The 21,697-nt window shown below is 40.3% G+C and overlaps 1 protein-coding gene across 1 annotated transcript in view; it reads left to right on the top strand.

The window, feature by feature from the left end:
* SNTB1 (syntrophin beta 1) overlaps positions 1-21,697 on the top strand; it is a 214,005-nt gene that overhangs the window by 96,221 nt on the left and 96,087 nt on the right. The window contains exon 3 of the mRNA XM_011360823.2: positions 9,526-9,748. Within this exon, the coding sequence (XP_011359125.1) occupies positions 9,526-9,748 (223 nt within the window). The remainder of the gene's footprint in view (positions 1-9,525; positions 9,749-21,697) is intronic.

Genomic DNA, 21,697 nt, shown 5'->3' with positions numbered 1-21,697 from the left:
AGGAGCAGGAACTTGAATGTTCAACTGATTATTCACTGTGCCATGGCTAGTCCCACACGGTACACAGAGTAGGGGCTTAATTCATGTGCGATGAATGCATGAATGAAATGATGCTTTCAAGCACTTATGATTTTGATAGTTCCTAGTATTAGGAAAGAGACTGGTATCCGTGCAATACATATTTTCATCTAAGTTTCATAACAATAATAGCAACAACATAATAATAAGGGTGAAATGTGGATGCTAAGTACATGCCAGACACTATTCTAAGGGCTTCTTATACATTTTAAAAAATTATTTAATCTTCATAACAATTCTGTGAGATACGTCCTGTTATTATCAGGTGAGGACCCTGAGGTACAGAGAGGTTGTATACTTTGCTCAAAGAAGCTCAGCTTGTTAAGTGGAAAATTTGGGATTCGAAATCAGATCCTCTGACTCTGGGGCTCCTTTAGTAAATGAATACATTGTATTGTTTCTTTAAGGAAGGCAGTTTTTCCTCATCTTATAAATGGGCATTCTAAGACTCAGATAGCTTAACAGACTGTCCCATTGTCACCTAACTAATATGTAGCTAATAAGCATCTAATAATAAAGAAATGTCCAGCGTGCATTTATGTGGGACACGCCCTTGACCTCTGCTCACTGTATTGGAGTCTCTAGGTTAGGCACCTCAGTCAGCCATTACAGAAAGAACATAGAACATGACAGCTTAAAGGGATTGTAGAAACAATCTGTTCTTCCACAGAGTAGAAGAATCCTTTCTGCAGCGTGGCTGGGAAATAGCTCCTCCAGTTTCTGCTTGAATGTCACTAGCAATAGGGAACTCACTGCCTCACGGTGTGTTCTTATATTGAACCCAGGTACTTTGTATTCACTGATCATGGCTCCACTCTGCAGAGATATACAAAGTTTCTTAGGCTCTGTTTCTTAGGCTCCACGATCTTCTCTTGTATAGGTCAACTTTTAATAATGGTAACTGATCCTTATGACATTTACTAATGCCAAGTTCCTATGATTCTTTTTTACCTTTATTAACTCGTTTAATCCTCACAACAATACTATGAGATGGTGGAAGAAATAACACATAAGAAAATTAAGTAATTTGCCCAAAGCCCCAGAGGTGGGCGATAAAAGAGCTAAGAATTGGACCCCAGTAAACAGACTCCAGAGTCTATGCCATCCACTGCTGTGCTCTAATGTCTGTCATTTATGTTTTCTTCATTTATTGAACCTGTCGACAATCTGCTCACTCTCCTTGTCCTCGTTTAAACATTGTCTAACCTATCAGGGCTTCAGGTATGGGCTGATCAAGGTGCTAACGAGGGGAACTCTCTTCTTTTCTGAACACCATGCTTCTACCAGTACAGCCTAACATTCTATTACTTTATATGGCAACTACAGCCATGGACATCCCCAGAACTTTCCTTCACATGAAATGCTGATAATATTCCACAACGTAACATAAACGTAAAGTCAAGTACATGTTACAGTGATTTTATTTTGAGTACGCAATGACAAAACTTTCTATCTTATCTCTATTATATTTCATCTTTTTAGTTTCAGCCCATTTGAGACTTTTAAAATCTTAATTTTTTTAATCTAAGGCATTGAATGTCTCTCCCAGCAGCTACCTAGGAGCCTGAAGTAGTAAAAGCAACATCTTTCAGGCCTGTCATACTTTTGGTTCGTCCATCACCACCTTTAGGCTCGGAGAGAATGTGGACCAGGAACCTAAAAACATCTGAGCAGTAGCTGCAGCTCCTTTTAACCAGGCTTGTCTTTTTTACGTAAAGACAAACATTTATATTTTATCAGTTTATGAGATGCTCAAGATTCTTGGTGTATCTCTGTAGAGTCGAGCCATGATCAGTGAATACAAATCATAGGGATAAGGTTTGGGTTCCATATAAGAAAAGAAATATAAGAAAAACATTTCAGATAAAAAGGTCTTTTTAAAAGCATGATATCTAAAATTTTTGTGGTCAGACAAACAGGATTCAGGCACGAACAGCTGGCCATGTGTAGAGGCAGCACCCAGGGCACAAGGACAGAGCATGGTAAAGTGACGAGGACTGGAAGCCTTGGAGCTGGACAGTTCAAACACCAGCTTGCCATTTGCTGCTGTGTGACACTGAGCAAGTTGTTTCAGCAGCCCATGCCACACTCCCCTTGCTTGGAGAGTAGGCATAATAATATTCAGAGAATAAAACAATATTTCTCTATGGCTCACATGCAAACCATGGTAGCCAACAGGTAATCAACTGAGATGCAGACAGGAGGTGGGCAGGAGCCAGATGGTGACTGGCTCTGTGTGAACTGGGACAGACCCAAGTCCTCTAGTGTGTGTGTCTTTCCGAGCAGTGCCCTATATTTGTCTATTTATCTAATATGTCCACCCCCGCCCCCAACATGCACATGTACACGAGAATGGAAGCACCTCAGGGCAGGCACCTCTAGTCTGTATTGTTCACTGGGATAGCTTGAATACTCAGAGCCCTGCTCATGGAAGGAACTCATTAAACATTTGTTGATTTAATGGGTAACTAAACCAATCGCTGTACTTCTGGGTGGTTGTAAGACTCATAAGATGAGATACTTAGCATCTGTGGGGGCGGCGATCTTGCTTGGTTGAAGAATCGAGGCAGGTCATATGGAATGAATGCACTGTGTGAAACAGGATAATTTTGAGATAGTTATTTCTTGGAGAGTAAAGGTTACTCAGCAACTCATACGCAGTTTATTTTACTCCTGACTCCATATACCGAAACACAGCACCCTCACCCCACGAGGTCCTTATGACCTCATGAGAACCCTTCGGCCATTCTTCAAATGTCTTTTAAAATCCTGCTGTCAAAAATTCACCTGGCAGAATAATGGAAGAAAAATAAATAGTGGTAAGCGAATGAAAACAACTATTCTTTTAGACAACTCTTCCAAACCAAAGAACAAGTAACCTGAGTACATCTTCTCAACTGGCAGGCTTATTTTCATATCTGTCAGGTGTCTGTAGGGCTTGGGAAAAAGTAAGAAGACACAGGATGTGCAGGGCCTAAGAGTTCAGCACCCATTTTAACAGAGCCATTTGTTGGTGATGACGTAAATGGTAAGATGAGATCAGAAATACACACACACACAGACACACACACACAGACACACACACACACACACACACACATTTAATGTCAGAAGAGGCAGCTTCCCATAGAATCACAGAATGTTTGAAAAGTAGGGACCCTATTTGCCTCTTTGACAGGCCAAGAAAATGACGTCTGGGTGGCGAAGTGACTTGCCCAGGGCTGAAGAGCTAGTTAGCGGCCGAGCTGGCAGTGCAGTCCAAGTCCCCAACTCCCAAGGCCAATTCTCTTTGCACCTCACCACTCAGCCTCCTGAAAGATTAGCTTTAGCTTCTGAGAGGCTTATATTACCTCCTCCATCATTTCTTGGTCTTTTGGAAATATTAATGATCTCCCTCTGCATCTTTCCTTTCTAAGATGGCCTAGGAAATGTCACTAAGGGAACGTTTTAGATTACATTTTTGTCAGCAAATCCCACTGTCAACAACCTGTCACGAACTTGGAAGTTTCACCAAAGGTCCAAATACTCAGGTTTCCTGCCTCCAGCTTTTCCCTTAATCACATTAGAAATTGTACATTTTGTGTTCACTTCGCCTATAGTAATGAAATATTTCTTTTCCTTCCTGTAATCTGGAGGTCTCTTTTTTGTTGTTTTTGTTGATATTTTTAAGAAGAATCCTTGCACAGAGCAGAGGGACTTTCTGGCTCCTCGGAAACCAGCCTGGTGGGAGAGTTGATTGGATTTGCCTAAAGCATTTCCTCATTAGTAGCCTGTGTGTGCTTTTCCTTTCAAATGTCATCTGGCTGCCCCAACAAAGATTTAATTGTAACTTGAGGCTTTCGCAAACTTGGGCATTACTGAGTGTTCTTTTGAAATTTTCACAACTGCCTGTCCTTCAAATGAACAACTGGAAACATATTGAAAGTAACTTGGTGTATTATTGGTTTGAACACCACTTCTTCCTGCTCACCTCCCCCACTCCTTTTTTTTATTTTTATTTTTTGCAACCGAAGATTGGAATTTTAATTGCTCAACCACAGTTTTTAATTTATGATGCCCAGAAAGGGCATGAGTTATTAATTAGTTCTGATTATGAGGCGCACTGAACCTGGACCTGGCTGTTTCTTGAATCGTTTCAACAGCTCTTTGCCTGAAATTACTGTCTGGATGCACGTGGAGGTGTAATTATGCAGACGCTAGCTGTTCATTTCTGCCAGGTTAAACCCTCTATTATGAACACATATTACGGTGTCTTAAAAGGCATTTATTGAAATGCCATAGTGTAATAGTTCAGGCTTACAAAATCAATCTCTCTTATGTTACAGGCAATAGCCTCTTAATTGGATGTTTTCTCCCAGTACATAAAAATGTTGGCTTAAATATGCGCGCATATACACACGCACACACCCTTAATTTTTTTTTAAGTGTGAGAAACAGTTTGCTTCATGGTTAAAAGTAGGTCTCTGGAGCCAGGCTGCCTGGATTTGACTCCCGTACGTGCCACTTTCTAGCTCTGTATCTTGGGCATACGATATAACCTCTCGCTTATTGCAGTGTCTGCTAAAATGGGGGTGATTACAATGTCTGTATCATAAGGTTGTTCTGAGATTCAAACGAGTTAATACACAAGAAACACTTATCGAAGTTCATGGGACCTAGTCATTGTGATTTTTTTTCTGATTGCTCCAACACATTTACTTGTATTTATGCGTTATAAAGTCTAGTGTGTTAAGCTGATGGAATTAGGGAGGTCTCCCTATGGCAAAAGCTGAGAGCTGACCCCTAATATCTACTCTCTTCTTCCACAGTAACAGTTTCCCCTACCCATCCAGTTCTAAGCTGGGCTGGCACAGGGTTGTCCAAAGTTAAGAATAAATTTCTTTTCCATCTAGAAGTGGAACTACATTCTGCCCAGTGGCGTGGAAGCAGATATAGTGTGTCAACTTCTGAAAAGTGGCTTTAAAGCGTATCTTGCTTAGGAGCAACAATGATAATTTTTCTTAGTCTCTATTATTTCCTTGAAATTGAAAAACTTGTTTTCTGGGGTGTCGGAGATCTCAAGACCCATTTAAGGATTTTGCTGAGGCTTCCTCACAATGCTGGTAAAAGGGAGAGGTGATCTCTAAACTCTCAAAAGAAACAAAGGTTCTAAGGAAAACATAAGCCATTTAGTCCACCTGAGGTACAAAGCAGGACTACTTTACTTCTGTTGTCTTGATGGTTCAGCAAAATCAAGACAGGATTCTTGAACTTGTGAGTTGGTGTGTTTCCATCTGGAACATTCTCAACCTCTGTCGCTTTCTTTCTACCCTGTCCTTCGGGGCTCCAGTTAAACATACACTAGACCTCATTCCATCCGTCATATCTCTTAATCTCTATTCCCTATTTTCCATTTTTTATTTCTTGTATCTTGGTGCTACATTCTGTATGATTTCTTCTGATCTACAATTTACTCACTAATTCTTCTGAAATGATTATCGAAGTTTTAATTTTGGTTATATTACTACTACTACTATTACCATTACTACTGGATGTTCTATTTGATTATTTTACCTATCTGTTAGGTTGCTTTTTAAAAAATAATCTCTAGAAGATTCTCCCAAGCTTTTATTTGTTTCTTTACACATAGTAAGCATACTTGTTGCTTTGTAGTCTTCTGTGTGGGACTCTCACAGCTATCAGTGATTTTCATTGGTTCTTGTTCATGGTAGCTTGTTTCCTTGCGTTCGACATTTTCTGAGATTTTATGCTGCTCGTTGCCCTTGAAAATGATTCATAGGGACTTTTTGAAGTCTAGGATGAAACTGCCTTCCTTTAGAAATTATTTGCATCGGATTCTGCCAGACCCATAGAAACTTATCTGAACCTCCTTAAACCAACTTTAAGATTTAACACAAGATTTCATTTCATCTTCTTACTTGCCTTCCTCCCTTTCTAGGCTTAAACATCTTTTAATGAGACCATTTCTTATCATGACTCATGAAAAGAACAGTCCTCAGAACATAAAATTTGACTGATGAATTTTGGCTGAATGAATGAATCTTTAAGTTATCATACCTACCCTGTTAACTTATTTTCTCTGTCTTTATTTTTAGTTGTTCAGTTAGAAAGATTACTCTGTACTGAATAGCATTTCCAATGAGGTGTCCTTTCTTCAAGGCATTACTATGTCTTCTCTCCTTTGTAATTTTCCCAAGTTCTATGCCACACAGGAAGTGGCTACTTCGTTAATAATTGCTTCTAGGCTAAGACCTGCTATGGTTCCCATGCCTCTGCCCATGAATGGATCAAGCTATACATTTCTGGGATTTCTCATACCTTGTCTGGATATTTTGAGCATTTCTCAGGTTATCTCCGGCAGTAACCTCCAATGACCTTGTGGATCTACCTCAATATTTTTTTCCTCTAGTATACCCAATCTGACTTTTTGGAAGTTCTCTCTAAAGCCGACCTCTGATTCTGCCATTCTCTTGTTTGTAGACCACCATGGCTATCACCACTGCCTACAGAATAAAGTCCAGAACTATTAGCTTCTCCTTTTACATCCTTCATCTAGGTGGGGTGGCCAGATTTCATGAAAGAATATGATCTCTGGAAAATCAAACCCCAGCTCCACCACTTACCAGCCACATGACTCCACATAAGCTAACTTCTGAGCCTTGATGTGCTAATGTGTAAAATAATATTAGTCTTGCAAGGGATAACCTGTGTGAAGCTCCTGTTGTCCACCAGAATTAAAGTCACTCTGTAAGACTTTTTGTAGCAGGGTCTGCAAGGGAAAGCAATGTATTATTTTATTGTTTGTGGCTACATAGATACTAGATAAATGAAAGATCCATTACCCATTTCCTCCCTGGACTTAGTTTTCTTATATATAGAGACTTTAAATGGTTATTTTGAAGCTTAATGTAGAAAGCTGTGTAAAGCACCTGGTTCCATACTTGGCACGTCATTAGGTATATGATAAATGTTCCTTCTTTTATCCCCCTTCCAAATTGAGGTCCAACTTCTCTTGCCTACAAAATTGTGTTAAAAAGTATAAACCAGAGTACCTTATATAAAAGAAGGGTTGTTGTTGTTATCTCTACTTTTTTAAGTTCTAGCTACACTTTAAGGCCAAGTTCAAATGCTACCTATTCCATGAAGCATCCCTGGATTCTCACTGTATAACCCTCATCCCCTACTCTAGCCAGAAAGATAATTATGCAATTAAAGGAGAATCTTCAAACAATCTCAGCTGATACTTGAATTTCTTCTATACCAATAAGTATAATTCTACGATATAACAAAGCTATGCAGTGTTCCAGCTTCTTACTAAAACATTTCAGAGATGAAAAATTCAGTATCTTCAAAATAGGTCTGCTTCAGCTTTGGAGCTTAAATCAATCCGTCCCCCTAAATTTTCTTCATTTGTTTTGGGTATGTCTGTTTTCCTCTTTAAATATATTACCCAGAAATAAACAGTATTCCTTAAAAAACAATGGCCAAGAATAACCTTTTCCTTCTGTAACTATAACCTGTGCTAACAAGTTTTCAGCAGCCATGGAGCTATTTTCTCCTAATTGCACTGATGTTCATTTAAGACTCTGAAATCTTATTTTCAAATGCATGTTGGTGCTAAATGACATCTCCTCTGTCTTGAATTAATATGGCTGTTTTTGATAACTATGATTGGTTCTGCAAATATAGATCCACATTGAATGCCTCTGGGTGTGTTTGGTCTGCTTATTTGTTTTGAGCTAATCTTGCACTTGTGTGCCTTGATCCATTTTTCTCATGAGTTCCTCTACGGAACTTTATTTTTCTATAAAACTAGCTCATTCCTCTTTGTGTTATAGTTTATATACTAGTCTTATGTTGCTATGTCATAGGTGGGTGCCCTGGAAGCAGAGCCTCTGTCTGGGGGATTGGGCAGCAAGCCTACTGCCTCCCAGTTATGATGGCTCCTTTGGGGCTAAGATCAGTTCTCCAGAGCAGTGGTGGAGCTGTGAGTTGTTCTCAGCCAACACACGACAATTAAGATAAAGGCACCTTGCTGATAAAAAGGATCTGATGGGACATCAACGGCATCCAGTACAGTCACCCATGATTTTGTAATTTTGAGTATGGAAATGATGTGTTTTCCACTTCTGCACTCTCCATAAACCTGGCTCCATGTCTTGCACAGTGAAGGCACTAATTCGTGGAATCGAATCATCAAAGATCTAGCGGCAATGCCCCCTCGTTTGCACCCATTCCCATCCACTGCCGTTTGTAATAGCAGATACCTGTAAAGGACTTAGCCAAGTCCTTCCCCAAGCAGCAGAATTCTCCCCCAAGTCCTCCTCTCCCCAGACTGAGTGATGGAAGGATATGAAAATTGATATTGCATGTTCCAAGAATCTAGTCACCCTGTCAACTTAGAAGCTGTCTAAGAACCAAATGCTTAAATTTAGAATATGCTAATAACTTCTTAAGACCAAGCAGATATATCAGAGAGCAGAATTTGTCTGTTCCACTCAACTCTTAAAGTATTTTTGTTTCTTTAAATTTTATAAAGTAATATATGCATATGGTAAATATGAAAATGGTTTAAAAAGGTAATAAATGAATAGTAAAGATCTATTTCTCCATTATCTTGACTTTTATTTCCACTCCCCAGAGCTAACTACTGTTAACATTTTCTTGTGTTTCTATCCAGAAATAGCCGTAGATATACAAGCATATATATTTACCATTTTATACACAAAAAGATTACACTATATGTTCTGCTCTCTACTTTTTTAAAATTAATGATAGACCTTACAGGTCTTTCTACATCAACACGTCTATATCTACTTTTTAAAATGATTATATTGATGTCTTACAATTTATTAAATCTGTCCTTTTTTTAGTGGACATTTAGGTTGTCCCTAGTTTTCAGCTCTTAGATATAATCTTTTTGCTATTACAGATTTTTATGATTACAAAAAATAAGTGTTCTATGTATTTCTTTTCATATAGTTCTTAGCCCTATTAAATTGAAAGTCTGTCCTTATTTCTCAACAGAAAAATGACATGGATAATGAATGTGGCTACCAGATTCCCTACAACCAAACTGAATAATTGTGTCTTTTACCCTAAGTTATGCTTTCTCGTTCTCTGCCCGTTTCTTTCTCAGCCTCTTTCTCAAAATGCAACTTATAATCGGAAAAGATAGAAGTTGTCCTGATTGACAACTTCTACTGACAAACAGGCAATAATTTTCAAGTTCAGGTCATCATAATAGCAAATTTTAAAATCCAGGTATATCATTTAAATAACAGGATAACTATTATGAGAGGAGCAAAAATTCTGAATCTTTTTCAGAATTTAAGAGCTTTGATATTAAGAGCTTGTCTAATGTGAATTTCAAACAAAAAATGCAATCAGACTTTCCAGATGTACTTAAAAGAGCTTATTGTTGTCGTTTTTGTTTTTTTCTTGCAGTGAAGTATATGCGAGAGGCCACACCCTACGTGAAGAAAGGTTCCCCAGTGTCCGAGATTGGGTGGGAAACGCCTCCCCCCGAATCCCCTCGGTTAGGGAGCAGCTCCTCAGACCCTCTGTCACCGTCGTCACAGTCTTTCTCCTTCCATAGAGACCGGAAGAGCATCCCCCTCAAGATGTGCTACGTCACACGGAGCATGGCCTTGGCCGACACTGAGAACAGGTAAAGAGGGCCGAAGAGCTTTGTATCTCAGCAGCACTTTGGCCGCAGTGGTTTGAAGGGGGACTATTGCCAGGGCTGTGCCTTTGTCTTTAAAACACTCAGCGGTATCCAAAGAATAGCCTGAGTGGGTTCAAGCCAAGCCTCCCTCCCTCTCTTCTTCCATTTTTCTCCTTCCTTTCTTTTAACCTTGTGAAGAATCTGTACAGTGAGCTCTGGTTCTGGAAAGAGATGAAGAATTGGAATCGTAATCCTAAGTGTCTTCCCTGGGTCTGCCATTACCAGTTTATGTGACTTTAATGTGCAAATTTCTCGAACCACTAAACCTCCATTTTGTCATCTATAAAATGGGAATAATTGAGATACATACCTCACTGTGTTATGGGGATTAGAGGAGGAACTCTGTGTGAAGTGCTTAGCACAGGAAAACCTTCCACAACTATAAGCTATACTAAAATTTCTTATTAATGTTAGCTAGCAGTAAGCAAATCAGCCCCTCTGGGCCTCAGTGCCCTCGACTCTGTATTTGGAAGGTTAGATGGGAGGATATTTAAAGCTATTTTGTTCCCCAAACTTCTTTTTGTGCTCCAGTCCAAGCCTGGGGTGCTTTTCCCAAAGTCAGGACATGACGTCGTGTGTCAGTATAGATATGTCACCCAGTCCACGGAGATTATAAGGAGTCCAGCCAAGATGAGCAAATATTTGAGGGGTGTCCCTCTTCCTCCCAGAAATCTTACTTTAACTTGTCTGAACAGAAAACACATTTCTTGGAGGAAAACTAGAGATAAGTAGAGAAGAGAGAAGGGAGCTGAGCCAGCAAATGAGGAATCTTGGTGACCTTTGCATCCATATTCAGATGCTAAAAATAGGAACAACTCCACTAGCTCGTATTTATAACATGTGTGGGGCAGCTGCAACCCACCCCAGTAGGAAGTATTTGGCTAGATTCAGGAGTTGCCGAGGGAGAAAGGCCAAAACGAATAAGGGCAGGACAAAATTTTCCTCCTTGGCTCACGGCTCAGTGCTTTTTTTTGTTCTCTTCCCAATAAGCTCACCCTAAGGAAGCTGCTGGCCCTTCTGACTCCAGCCAGCTGCAGGATTTACCCCACTCCCCTCACCCCTCCCATGTCAGTTACAGCTTCCTGGGGATCAGAGATCGGCAGCTTCTACGAGAGAGCCAGGGGGTATCAGCAAAAGACGAGTCAGAGTGGGCCGACAGGGAAGGAGGCAGAATTCTTAGATAATCCACTCCCATCTGTTCTCTTTTTTTTCCCCCCCTCCATTCCTGCTGCTTTTCTGGGCCTACAGTTGATGTCTTGATTACTCTGAATTTCCTCTCCCCTGGCCTCTTACCCACCCAAGCAAACATGTCCTTCCTCCTAAGTCTGATGTCTAAGGTTTCAGACTCGATGAATTCGTCATTTATCAAGTGACGGCCTTGTGCTGGGCATTATGCTAATTAACTCAGACCAGAGACTGCAAAGTGGCAGCATACAGTTGCACCCAGTTCACAGATATGTTTTTTAAATGGTCTAGCTAGTGTTTTAAAAGAAATTTGAATTCATGGCCACATTGAATAGTGGGGAAATTTTACATTAAAGATCTGGGTTTCTGCTTTTCTTGAAAAAATTAGAAGATCTGGTGATATCAGGCCCATGTTGCTACAGGTAGGGCTCCAGTCTACAGGAGTCCAGTAAAGGCTTCTCCTGTGACAAGGAAATGAACTTTCGCCGTCATTCCTATTGCCTTACACTTAGGGGATTTAATTAATTACCCGCCTGGTCCTTCACACTTTCTGCCTAGTCCTTGAATCTATAACCCTGATTAATCCTTTTAACAGCCCTCTGAGTTTCTGTCATTGTCCTCAATCTGTAGAGAAAAAACGGAGGCTCAGTGCTTATATAAATTCCAAATATCATGTAGGTAAAGTACGATATCTCTGAATTTCAAACTCATGCTTGTAGAGTGGGTGACAGTATCAGTTTACCATTACCAGAAAAATACAGAGACTAGAAAACCTGAGATACTGTAGAAATGATTAATGCCCTGGTGGAGAGTTTAAGTAATGATTCCAGCGGTGGGCTTACCTGTTATAACATTTCTCCCAAGGCATTTAATTACATTTTAAAGAATATTTTGGGAGTCATCAGGTCTTAGTTCAAATACTGGAAACTATTCTGTCAAGCTACTAGAGGAAATGCATTTTTAAACTTTTTATCAGTGCTCTTCAAGTCCACTAGTGATGAGTGTGTTTAGGGCCTCCCAGGTGGCAAGGGACAGCCTGTCCTGCTAGGGTATGTGAACCAGCTCTGCAGGACTGAAATGATACTCCTGCTAAGCCAGAACATCCAGGAGGGGACCTCAGTCCATACAGATCCCAAACTGCTGATAATAATATTAACCTTTCCCGATGTATACGCACATCAAATCACTACAATGTACACTTTAAATATCTTACAGTTTTGTCAATATACCTAATAAAACTTAAAAAAAAAAAAAAAGATTAGGGTCTTAGGTGGGTCTTGATCCTAGTTGAGGAAGAGATGAAAAGACGAAGAAAATAAAGATTTTCTGGAACTGCAGTGATATGCTGGGCATAGTGTAATGTACCAGTCACAGATGTGGGCTCTGTGCTGAATACGAGGCGCCCCTAACACAGAGTGCTTTTAAATGACGAAAAATATAGGAATAGGCAAAGCATGCAAGGCAAACGCAAATTAACAGCAACAACAAAAAGCATCTCTTTTGATCCTGATATATGACAGGGTAAAATACAGACTGAAAAAGCACAAAATAAGACAAGGAAGGGCTGATTTATGCGAAAGGCCAGAGTTCACAAAGAACATTCAACAGTTGTGAATGCACATCAGATAACATAGCAGCGACACTTAGAGCAGAACCTGCAGGAGAAGCAAGAAGAAATAGAAACATACTAATATTAGGTAATTTAACATACTACTGGCAGTCCAAGGACAGGGCAAGTGGACAAAAAGTAAATAAAGATATAGAAGACTCACATAAACAACATAAATAATAAGGGAGATCTTGATACATCACAAACAACATAAATAATAAGGGAGATCTTGATACATCACAAACTGAGTTCCCCGGTAATAGAGAATACACTTTCTTTTCAAGTCCACATAGAACACTCACAAAATTAACCATAGATTAGGTCACAAAAAATGCAATAAATTCCATAAGGTAAAAATAATACAAAAGCAATCCTCTGATGATAGTGGAGTAAAACTAGGAAGTCCATAATAAAACCAAAGCATAGAAACTGAAATTGTAGCATTTCTAAACAACAATAGTAATAATGAAGATAATGTACATATTAAATACGAAAGAGAAAGAAGGAAAAAGAGAGAGCACCGACTCTGGAGTCAGCTGGACCCACAATGGAATCTTAGTTTCGCCATCGATGTTTAAGTTTGAGCAAGTATCTCATTTAATCCAAACACCTAGGAGTAGGTACTCTAATCTCTATTTTATAAACTTAGTTCAGAGAAGAGAATTGAAGCAAACCATAGATCTGGGATTCAAGCCCAGGCCTAACTGACACCAAGCCAAATTTCTTTTCTTTTTTTTTAGGCGAGGCAACCCTTGGTTGACTTCACAGATTGCAACGACCTTGTCAGCTTACAAGCCTTCATTTATTTATTTTTTTTATTTCTTACGCTTACAGCACTTGGTCTTCCTAGGTGGTCTCCCATCCAAGTACCAACCAGGCTTGACCCTGCTTTGCTTTCGAGATCAGATGGCATAGGGCTTGTTCGCCAAGCCCAATTTCTTAATCATGACACCCGATTGCCTCATATTCTAGCACCTGGCAGAACAGCTCACCTGAACTGTGAGCACCATGGCCAGGAGTTAATGGTCTCCTAGATACTAAGACCTGAGAACCGATGACAAATGTCACAGCATCTTGGGGCTAATCCCCTCAGTTGGTGACACACAGCTACTTACAGTTTGCATTAAAAACTCTATAATGTTCAATTTCTCAAATAGAAACAGCCATAGAACAGCAGGCAGGATTGCTGCTCTTTCTGTGAAAAAGGTCACCCAGCAGGCATTGAATCCACAACAGTATGTCACTGCTAGTGGTTTTCAATGATTACAACATTTTTAAAATTCTACCTCTTAAATATCTCTTGTTTTTCATATTCATCTCTTCCTCTTCACAGCCACTGCCCTTGTCCAAGCCACATCGTCAGTCCTCCAGACTCTCTGGACGTATTCCCTACCAGGTGCTTTATTTCTTTCTAGTTTGCTCCTTCCCCACTCCCTTACCATATACCCTATACCCAGCTAGCCAAGGGAGCATAAAACACTCAAAACTTAGCCATTTGGTCAAAATGACTCCCTGTCACCTTCACTAATATCAAAACTCATCAGTACTGCATAAAAACCAGTAAGATTTTGGATCTTTCCTTAACTCTCCAGCTCCTCTGTGCCTCCTCCTCAATGCTCCAGCAACCCTTAATCAATTTGTGCACAACCCTCACTTGCCTTCCTGACAACTTCCTTGTCACGCTTTAAGCCTCAGCACAGGTGTAGCACAGGTCTCACTATACCTTGTGCACAGATTCGTCCATGATAGCACCCTTTATAACGACTTGCAATTTTTTTCCTTATGTGACTACTCAATTCTTAAAATCATAAGACCCTCAAGGTCTAGGGCATCCCATGTTTTCATTTTAATATCCAGCTTTCTAGAACATTACTTGATACAAAGCAGACATTCAAAAATATATGATATGTTAATAAATGAAAAGTAACATATTGATCTGTTCACTTTCGGTATTCTTACCTTTTCAAAAACTTGTCTTAAGAAATCTGTCACTAAGTTGTCTTGAGAATAAGATAATAAATAAAAACACAGTTCTGTCTTGCCAGGATGAGCAAACTTAAACCAGGCCTAATAACCAAGCTTATGAATGGGGGAAAGTAGATGGACCAATATAGGTGATGTATGAAACTTTCATCATGACTATGCATGCTAGTAACAGACTCCACTTAGACCTTCGTGGTTAAATTATGGAGTTATGTACACAATCTTTCGTGAAAAATAGTGCACATCTCTATGGTGCACAAGTGAAAAATTCACAGAAGACACTGTTGTGGTTTCAAATGGAAAAGTTCTACTTAGCACACTATGATTCAGAGGGGTATGATCTCATCAGTCCTATAGGACACATGGATATGTTCCCACAAAGTGCCCTAGTGATGTCATCACAACCCGGCACCCAATCTCCAGCCACAGGAATAAGAAACACGATTAGTGGTCTAGTGACATTGGATCCATCTCTAAGGAGTGGACTCATATTAACCAAACAAGCCAGAATTCAGAATTCAGGGCAGTGCATTGTCAAACAGATGTAAATGCCCCTCCCATTATTGCCAGACTGTATCAGAAGACAAGTAAAAATATAAGCAGAACACCAGAACACTAAGAAACAAAAGCAATGGTGACCTTCAAGGCAGCCTAAGCAATACATTCTTTCCATGTAGGCTAGCTGTGTGACAAATTAAATTGTCATCAAAGTCATCAATACAAAAGATGCTAATAGACCCTAAGAAGTATGTTTTAGACAAGGAAGCTGGAAGCCTTCCCTTCCTGGATCAGGAGAGCCTTGCCAAGGTGGCTTTTATGTTAATTTCTGCTTTCCTGCATCTCCCATCTCCTTTGGGCTGCATATAAATGGACCCGAGTTCTTCCATCTGGTTCTTCTCTGTCCCCTTTAGTTCACATGGTTTTATCTCTTATGGGGATCTGAACAGTGGACTTAGGTTTTTTGGTGTTTTTTTTTTTTTAAAGCAAATTAAATCATTTTCCAGTCCTGCCTCCCTGAAGTTCCTCTCATATTCCTTGTTTGGAGTTTTAGATGATCCCAAATACATCAGTTATGCATTTATAAAAAGATGGTCTTTTGATGACCACCAGCAGAAGAATAATCATTTTACTAGTTTAGATCTCTTTCTACCTTTTCCCAGTATTTGTGCCCCCTCTACACACATCATATGTAGGATTCTCAACTATACTCTTTAAACTTGGACACTATTGGAACAAACTGAGTTCCCCGGTAATAGAGAATACACTTTCTTTTCAAGTCCACATAGAACACTCACAAAATTAACCATAGATTAGGTCACAAAAAATGCAATAAATTCCATAAGGTAAAAATAATGCAAAAGCAATCCTCTGATGATAGTGGAGTAAAACTAGGAAGTCCATAATAAAACCAAAGCATAGAAACTGAAATTGTAGCATTTCTAAACAACAATAGTAATAATGAAGATAATGTACATATTAAATACGAAAGAGAAAGAAGGAAAAAGAGAGAGCACCGACTCTGGAGTCAGCTGGACCCACAATGGAATCTTAGTTTCGCCATCGATGTTTAAGTTTGAGCAAGTATCTCATTTAATCCAAACACCTAGGAGTAGGTACTCTAATCTCTATTTTATAAACTTAGTTCAGAGAAGAGAATTGAAGCAAACCATAGGTCTGGGATTCAAGCCCAGGCCTAACTGACACCAAGCCAAATTTCTTTTCTTTTTTTTTAGGCGAGGCAACCCTTGGTTGACTTCACAGATTGCAACGACCTTGTCAGCTTACAAGCCTTCATTTATTTATTTTTTTTATTTCTTACGCTTACAGCACTTGGTCTTCCTAGGTGGTCTCCCATCCAAGTACCAACCAGGCTTGACCCTGCTTTGCTTTCGAGATCAGATGGCATAGGGCTTGTTCGCCAAGCCCAATTTCTTAATCATGACACCCGATTGCCTCATATTCTAGCACCTGGCAGAACAGCTCACCTGAACTGTGAGCACCATGGCCAGGAGTTAATGGTCTCCTAGATACTAAGACCTGAGAACCGATGACAAATGTCACAGCATCTTGGGGCTAATCCCCTCAGTTGGTGACACACAGCTACTTACAGTTTGCATTAAAAACTCTATAATGTTCAATTTCTCAAATAGAAACAGCCATAGAACAGCAGGCAGGATTGCTGCTCTTTCTGTGAAAAAGGTCACCCAGCAGGCATTGAATCCACAACAGTATGTCACTGCTAGTGGTTTTCAATGATTACAACATTTTTAAAATTCTACCTCTTAAATATCTCTTGTTTTTCATATTCATCTCTTCCTCTTCACAGCCACTGCCCTTGTCCAAGCCACATCGTCAGTCCTCCAGACTCTCTGGACGTATTCCCTACCAGGTGCTTTATTTCTTTCTAGTTTGCTCCTTCCCCACTCCCTTACCATATACCCTATACCCAGCTAGCCAAGGGAGCATAAAACACTCAAAACTTAGCCATTTGGTCAAAATGACTCCCTGTCACCTTCACTAATATCAAAACTCATCAGTACTGCATAAAAACCAGTAAGATTTTGGATCTTTCCTTAACTCTCCAGCTCCTCTGTGCCTCCTCCTCAATGCTCCAGCAACCCTTAATCAATTTGTGCACAACCCTCACTTGCCTTCCTGACAACTTCCTTGTCACGCTTTAAGCCTCAGCACAGGTGTAGCACAGGTCTCACTATACCTTGTGCACAGATTCGTCCATGATAGCACCCTTTATAACGACTTGCAATTTTTTTCCTTATGTGACTACTCAATTCTTAAAATCATAAGACCCTCAAGGTCTAGGGCATCCCATGTTTTCATTTTAATATCCAGCTTTCTAGAACATTACTTGATACAAAGCAGACATTCAAAAATATATGATATGTTAATAAATGAAAAGTAACATATTGATCTGTTCACTTTCGGTATTCTTACCTTTTCAAAAACTTGTCTTAAGAAATCTGTCACTAAGTAGTCTTGAGAATAAGATAATAAATAAAAACACAGTTCTGTCTTGCCAGGATGAGCAAACTTAAACCAGGCCTAATAACCAAGCTTATGAATGGGGGAAAGTAGATGGACCAATATAGGTGATGTATGAAACTTTCATCATGACTATGCATGCTAGTAACAGACTCCACTTAGACCTTCGTGGTTAAATTATGGAGTTATGTACACAATCTTTCGTGAAAAATAGTGCACATCTCTATGGTGCACAAGTGAAAAATTCACAGAAGACACTGTTGTGGTTTCAAATGGAAAAGTTCTACTCAGCACACTATGATTCAGAGGGGTATGATCTCATCAGTCCTATAGGACACATGGATATGTTCCCACAAAGTGCCCTAGTGATGTCATCACAACCCGGCACCCAATCTCCAGCCACAGGAATAAGAAACACGATTAGTGGTCTAGTGACATTGGATCCATCTCTAAGGAGTGGACTCATATTAACCAAACAAGCCAGAATTCAGAATTCAGGGCAGTGCATTGTCAAACAGATGTAAATGCCCCTCCCATTATTGCCAGACTGTATCAGAAGACAAGTAAAAATATAAGCAGAACACCAGAACACTAAGAAACAAAAGCAATGGTGACCTTCAAGGCAGCCTAAGCAATACATTCTTTCCATGTAGGCTAGCTGTGTGACAAATTAAATTGTCATCAAAGTCATCAATACAAAAGATGCTAATAGACCCTAAGAAGTATATTTTAGACAAGGAAGCTGGAAGCCTTCCCTTCCTGGATCAGGAGAGCCTTGCCAAGGTGGCTTTTATGTTAATTTCTGCTTTCCTGCATCTCCCATCTCCTTTGGGCTGCATATAAATGGACCCGAGTTCTTCCATCTGGTTCTTCTCTGTCCCCTTTAGTTCACATGGTTTTATCTCTTATGGGGATCTGAACAGTGGACTTAGGTTTTTTGGTGTTTTTTTTTTTTTTTTAAAGCAAATTAAATCATTTTCCAGTCCTGCCTCCCTGAAGTTCCTCTCATATTCCTTGTTTGGAGTTTTAGATGATCCCAAATACATCAGTTACGCATTTATAAAAAGATGGTCTTTTGATGACCACCAGCAGAAGAATAATCATTTTACTAGTTTAGATCTCTTTCTACCTTTTCCCAGTGTTTGTGCCCCCTCTAGACACATCATATGTAGGATTCTCAACTATACTCTTTAAACTTGGACTACTATTGGAAAATCTCCTCCTTTAATATATCCAGAATGAAGATTCTTGAGATACTTATATCTGTTTTCTCTCCATAGTAAATCCTTGTGAAAAGTGCTTCTTCTGTTAAGAGGCTCACGAAATCTGTTGTGTTTTTTTTTTTTTTTCGTTCTGGGTTGGACGTATTGTGGTGTCCTCATAATTGAAAATTGCCAGCAGATCATGACTGAAATTTACATTTTAGAAAAAAGGAAAACGTGAAGTCAATTTATAATAGTGTTGTAATAAGTGGACACAGTTTAAATACCTAACACCGAGGCCCAACTTCACAATGTGCTAATATCAATGAATAAAACTCTAGAGCTGAAGTTAGAAAATATGGGTTTAAAGAAGCTTCCAGTCAAGATAGTGGAGTATGTAAATGCCGTGCTCACCTCCTCTCACAACCGCATCAAAATTACAACTAACTACAGAACAGCCATCATGGGGAGTCGCCTAAAGTCTAGCCGAACAGAAGTCTTACACCTGGGGACACACAGAAGAGGCCACTTCAAGACCTCTAGGAGGGGTGGAGACACAGAATGGACTGGTCCCACACCTGCGTGTGGCAGTTGAGAATCTGGAGGGATATCTAGCTGTGGCAGTACCCCTGGAGGAGCATGGGGTCCCAACTCCACACCAGGGTACCAGTACTGGGAAGAGAGGTCCCCACAATTTCTGGTTGTGAAAACCAGCAGAGATTGTGGCTCAGTGAGATGGAGGGCTGCTGGATTGGCAGACATTTCTCTTAAGGGGCCCACGTGCACAGACTTACTTGCTATTGAATTCACTCTGAGCTCCAGTGCTTGGGCAGCAGTTCAAAAGGTGCTGGGAACAAGTGGGGATAAACTGAATTTGTCTGACTTCAGGGAAAGGGCTGAGAGAGCAGGTTTCTCCCAGACAGAAGTGCTGGCAGAGTGCTTTGTTTCTTTGTTAAGCTCTCTTCAGCCCGGCGTGCAGACTCAGGTGCCGCCATATCTGAGTCTCAATCAACCTGGCTATCCTGCCCTGGTGCTTCCCTGAGACCCCGCCCCTCCCAGCTTGCGGGCCCATCTGAGCTGCTTCCAGTGAATTTTTCATATAAACGGTCTGTCTTAGCTCATGCTGCGGACTTTCCTAAAATCTCTCAAAAGTTCCCAAAACATGAACAAGCAGCATCTGGCCTAAGTGTGCCCTGTACCTCTTGCTGAGCAGCCCCAAGCCTAGCACTTGCAGCAGCCAGCCTTGGTTTGCAGCTTGGCCTCTCAAGGCACATCCAAACCCAACGTGGGTGGTGGCCATCTGCTGATTGCCTAGTGGCTCGTTCTAGGTGGCTGCAGGTAGGGCACAGGCTGTGGCTGAATTTGGCCTACAGCAGGGTCCCTCCCAGAAGTCCCCAGCCTGCACACCTGGTGGCCAGCTTCAGTCTGTGTCAGAGCTCAACCTGGGGCCATATCTGAGGACAACACATGCAAAAAGCAGACCAGGCAGGCACCAGAGCCCTGCTAAAGCAAATCCTGTTCAGTAGGGTCAGCCCCTGAACAACAGCTTCTCTACTGTAGTCACCTGCCTGTCCTCACAACCAATCAGCCTGAGGGTCAATCCCTCCCATTGACAAGCACACAGCAACCAAGGCTCAACTACAGCAGGAGAGAACACACAACCTATACAAGGGACACATTTGGAGCTCTTGGCTCAGGTGGCCAGGAAAACTGTGCTACTGGGCTCCACAGGACACCTTCTACATAAGGCCACTCAACTAAGACTGGGAGACATAGCAGCCCTACCTAATACATGGAAACAAACACAGAGAGTTAGCCAAAATGGGGAAACAAAGAAACATATCTGAAATGAAAGGACAGAACAAAGCTCCAGAAAAAGAACGAAACAAAATGGAGACAAGCAATCTACCAGATGCCGAGTTCAAAACACTGGTTATAAGGAAGCTTGATGAACTCAATGAGAACTTTAACAAAGAGATAGAAAACAAAAATGAAGGTAGGAAAAAAAAAGAACCAGTCATAAATGAAGAATACGATAACTGAAGAGTACCTTAGGAAGAATCAACAGTAGATTAGATGAAGCAAAGGATCAAATCAGCAATATAGAAGATAAGGTAGCAGAAAACACCCAATCAGAACGACAATGAGAAAAAAGAATCAAAAAAAAAATGAGGATATTTAAAGGGGCCTCTGGGACATCGAGCATACCAATGTTTGCATCAGAGGGATACCAAAAGGAGAAGAAAAAGAGAGAGCAAGGAATGGAAAACCTATTTCAAGAAATAATGACGGAAAACTTCCCCAATCTGATGAAGGAAATACATATACAAACCCAGGAAGCACAGAGAATTCCCAACAGGATGAACTCAAAGAGCCCCACACTGAGACACATCATAATTCATGCCAAAAGGCCAAAAATTAAAGACAAAAAGAGAATCTTAAGAGCAGCAAGAGGAAAAGCAGTTAGTTTCCTACACGGGAGCTCCCATAAGACTGTCGGCTGATTTCTCAACAGAAACTTTGCAGGCCAGTAGGGATTGGCATGAAATATTCAAAGTGATGAAAAGCAAGGGCCTACAACCAAGATTATTCTACCCAGCAAAGCTATTATTTTGAATTGAATGACAGATAAAAAGCTTCCCAGACAAGAAAAAGCTAAAAGAGTTCATCAACACCAAACCAGTATTAGAGAGACTTCTTTAAGGAGAAGAAAGAAAAAAGGTCAAAAATACTTTAGATAAATTATCTACTCTCTCTGATTCTCAGGTTACTTATCTATAAACTGTGTTTAATAATACTGACCATGTATAATTATTGTGATGATTAGATGACTTAATGTAGACATCTCCTAATTCCTGGCAGCATAACCATGGCATAAATGCAGCTTTCAATCAAAGTACCCTCATTCCTGAG

This window comes from Pteropus vampyrus, unplaced genomic scaffold (assembly GCF_000151845.1).
Source record: "Pteropus vampyrus isolate Shadow unplaced genomic scaffold, Pvam_2.0 Scaffold59, whole genome shotgun sequence".
Lineage (NCBI taxonomy): Eukaryota > Metazoa > Chordata > Mammalia > Chiroptera > Pteropodidae > Pteropus > Pteropus vampyrus.
The sequence above is the reverse complement of the archived record's forward strand: the minus strand, read 5'-3'. Positions and strand labels throughout refer to the sequence as shown.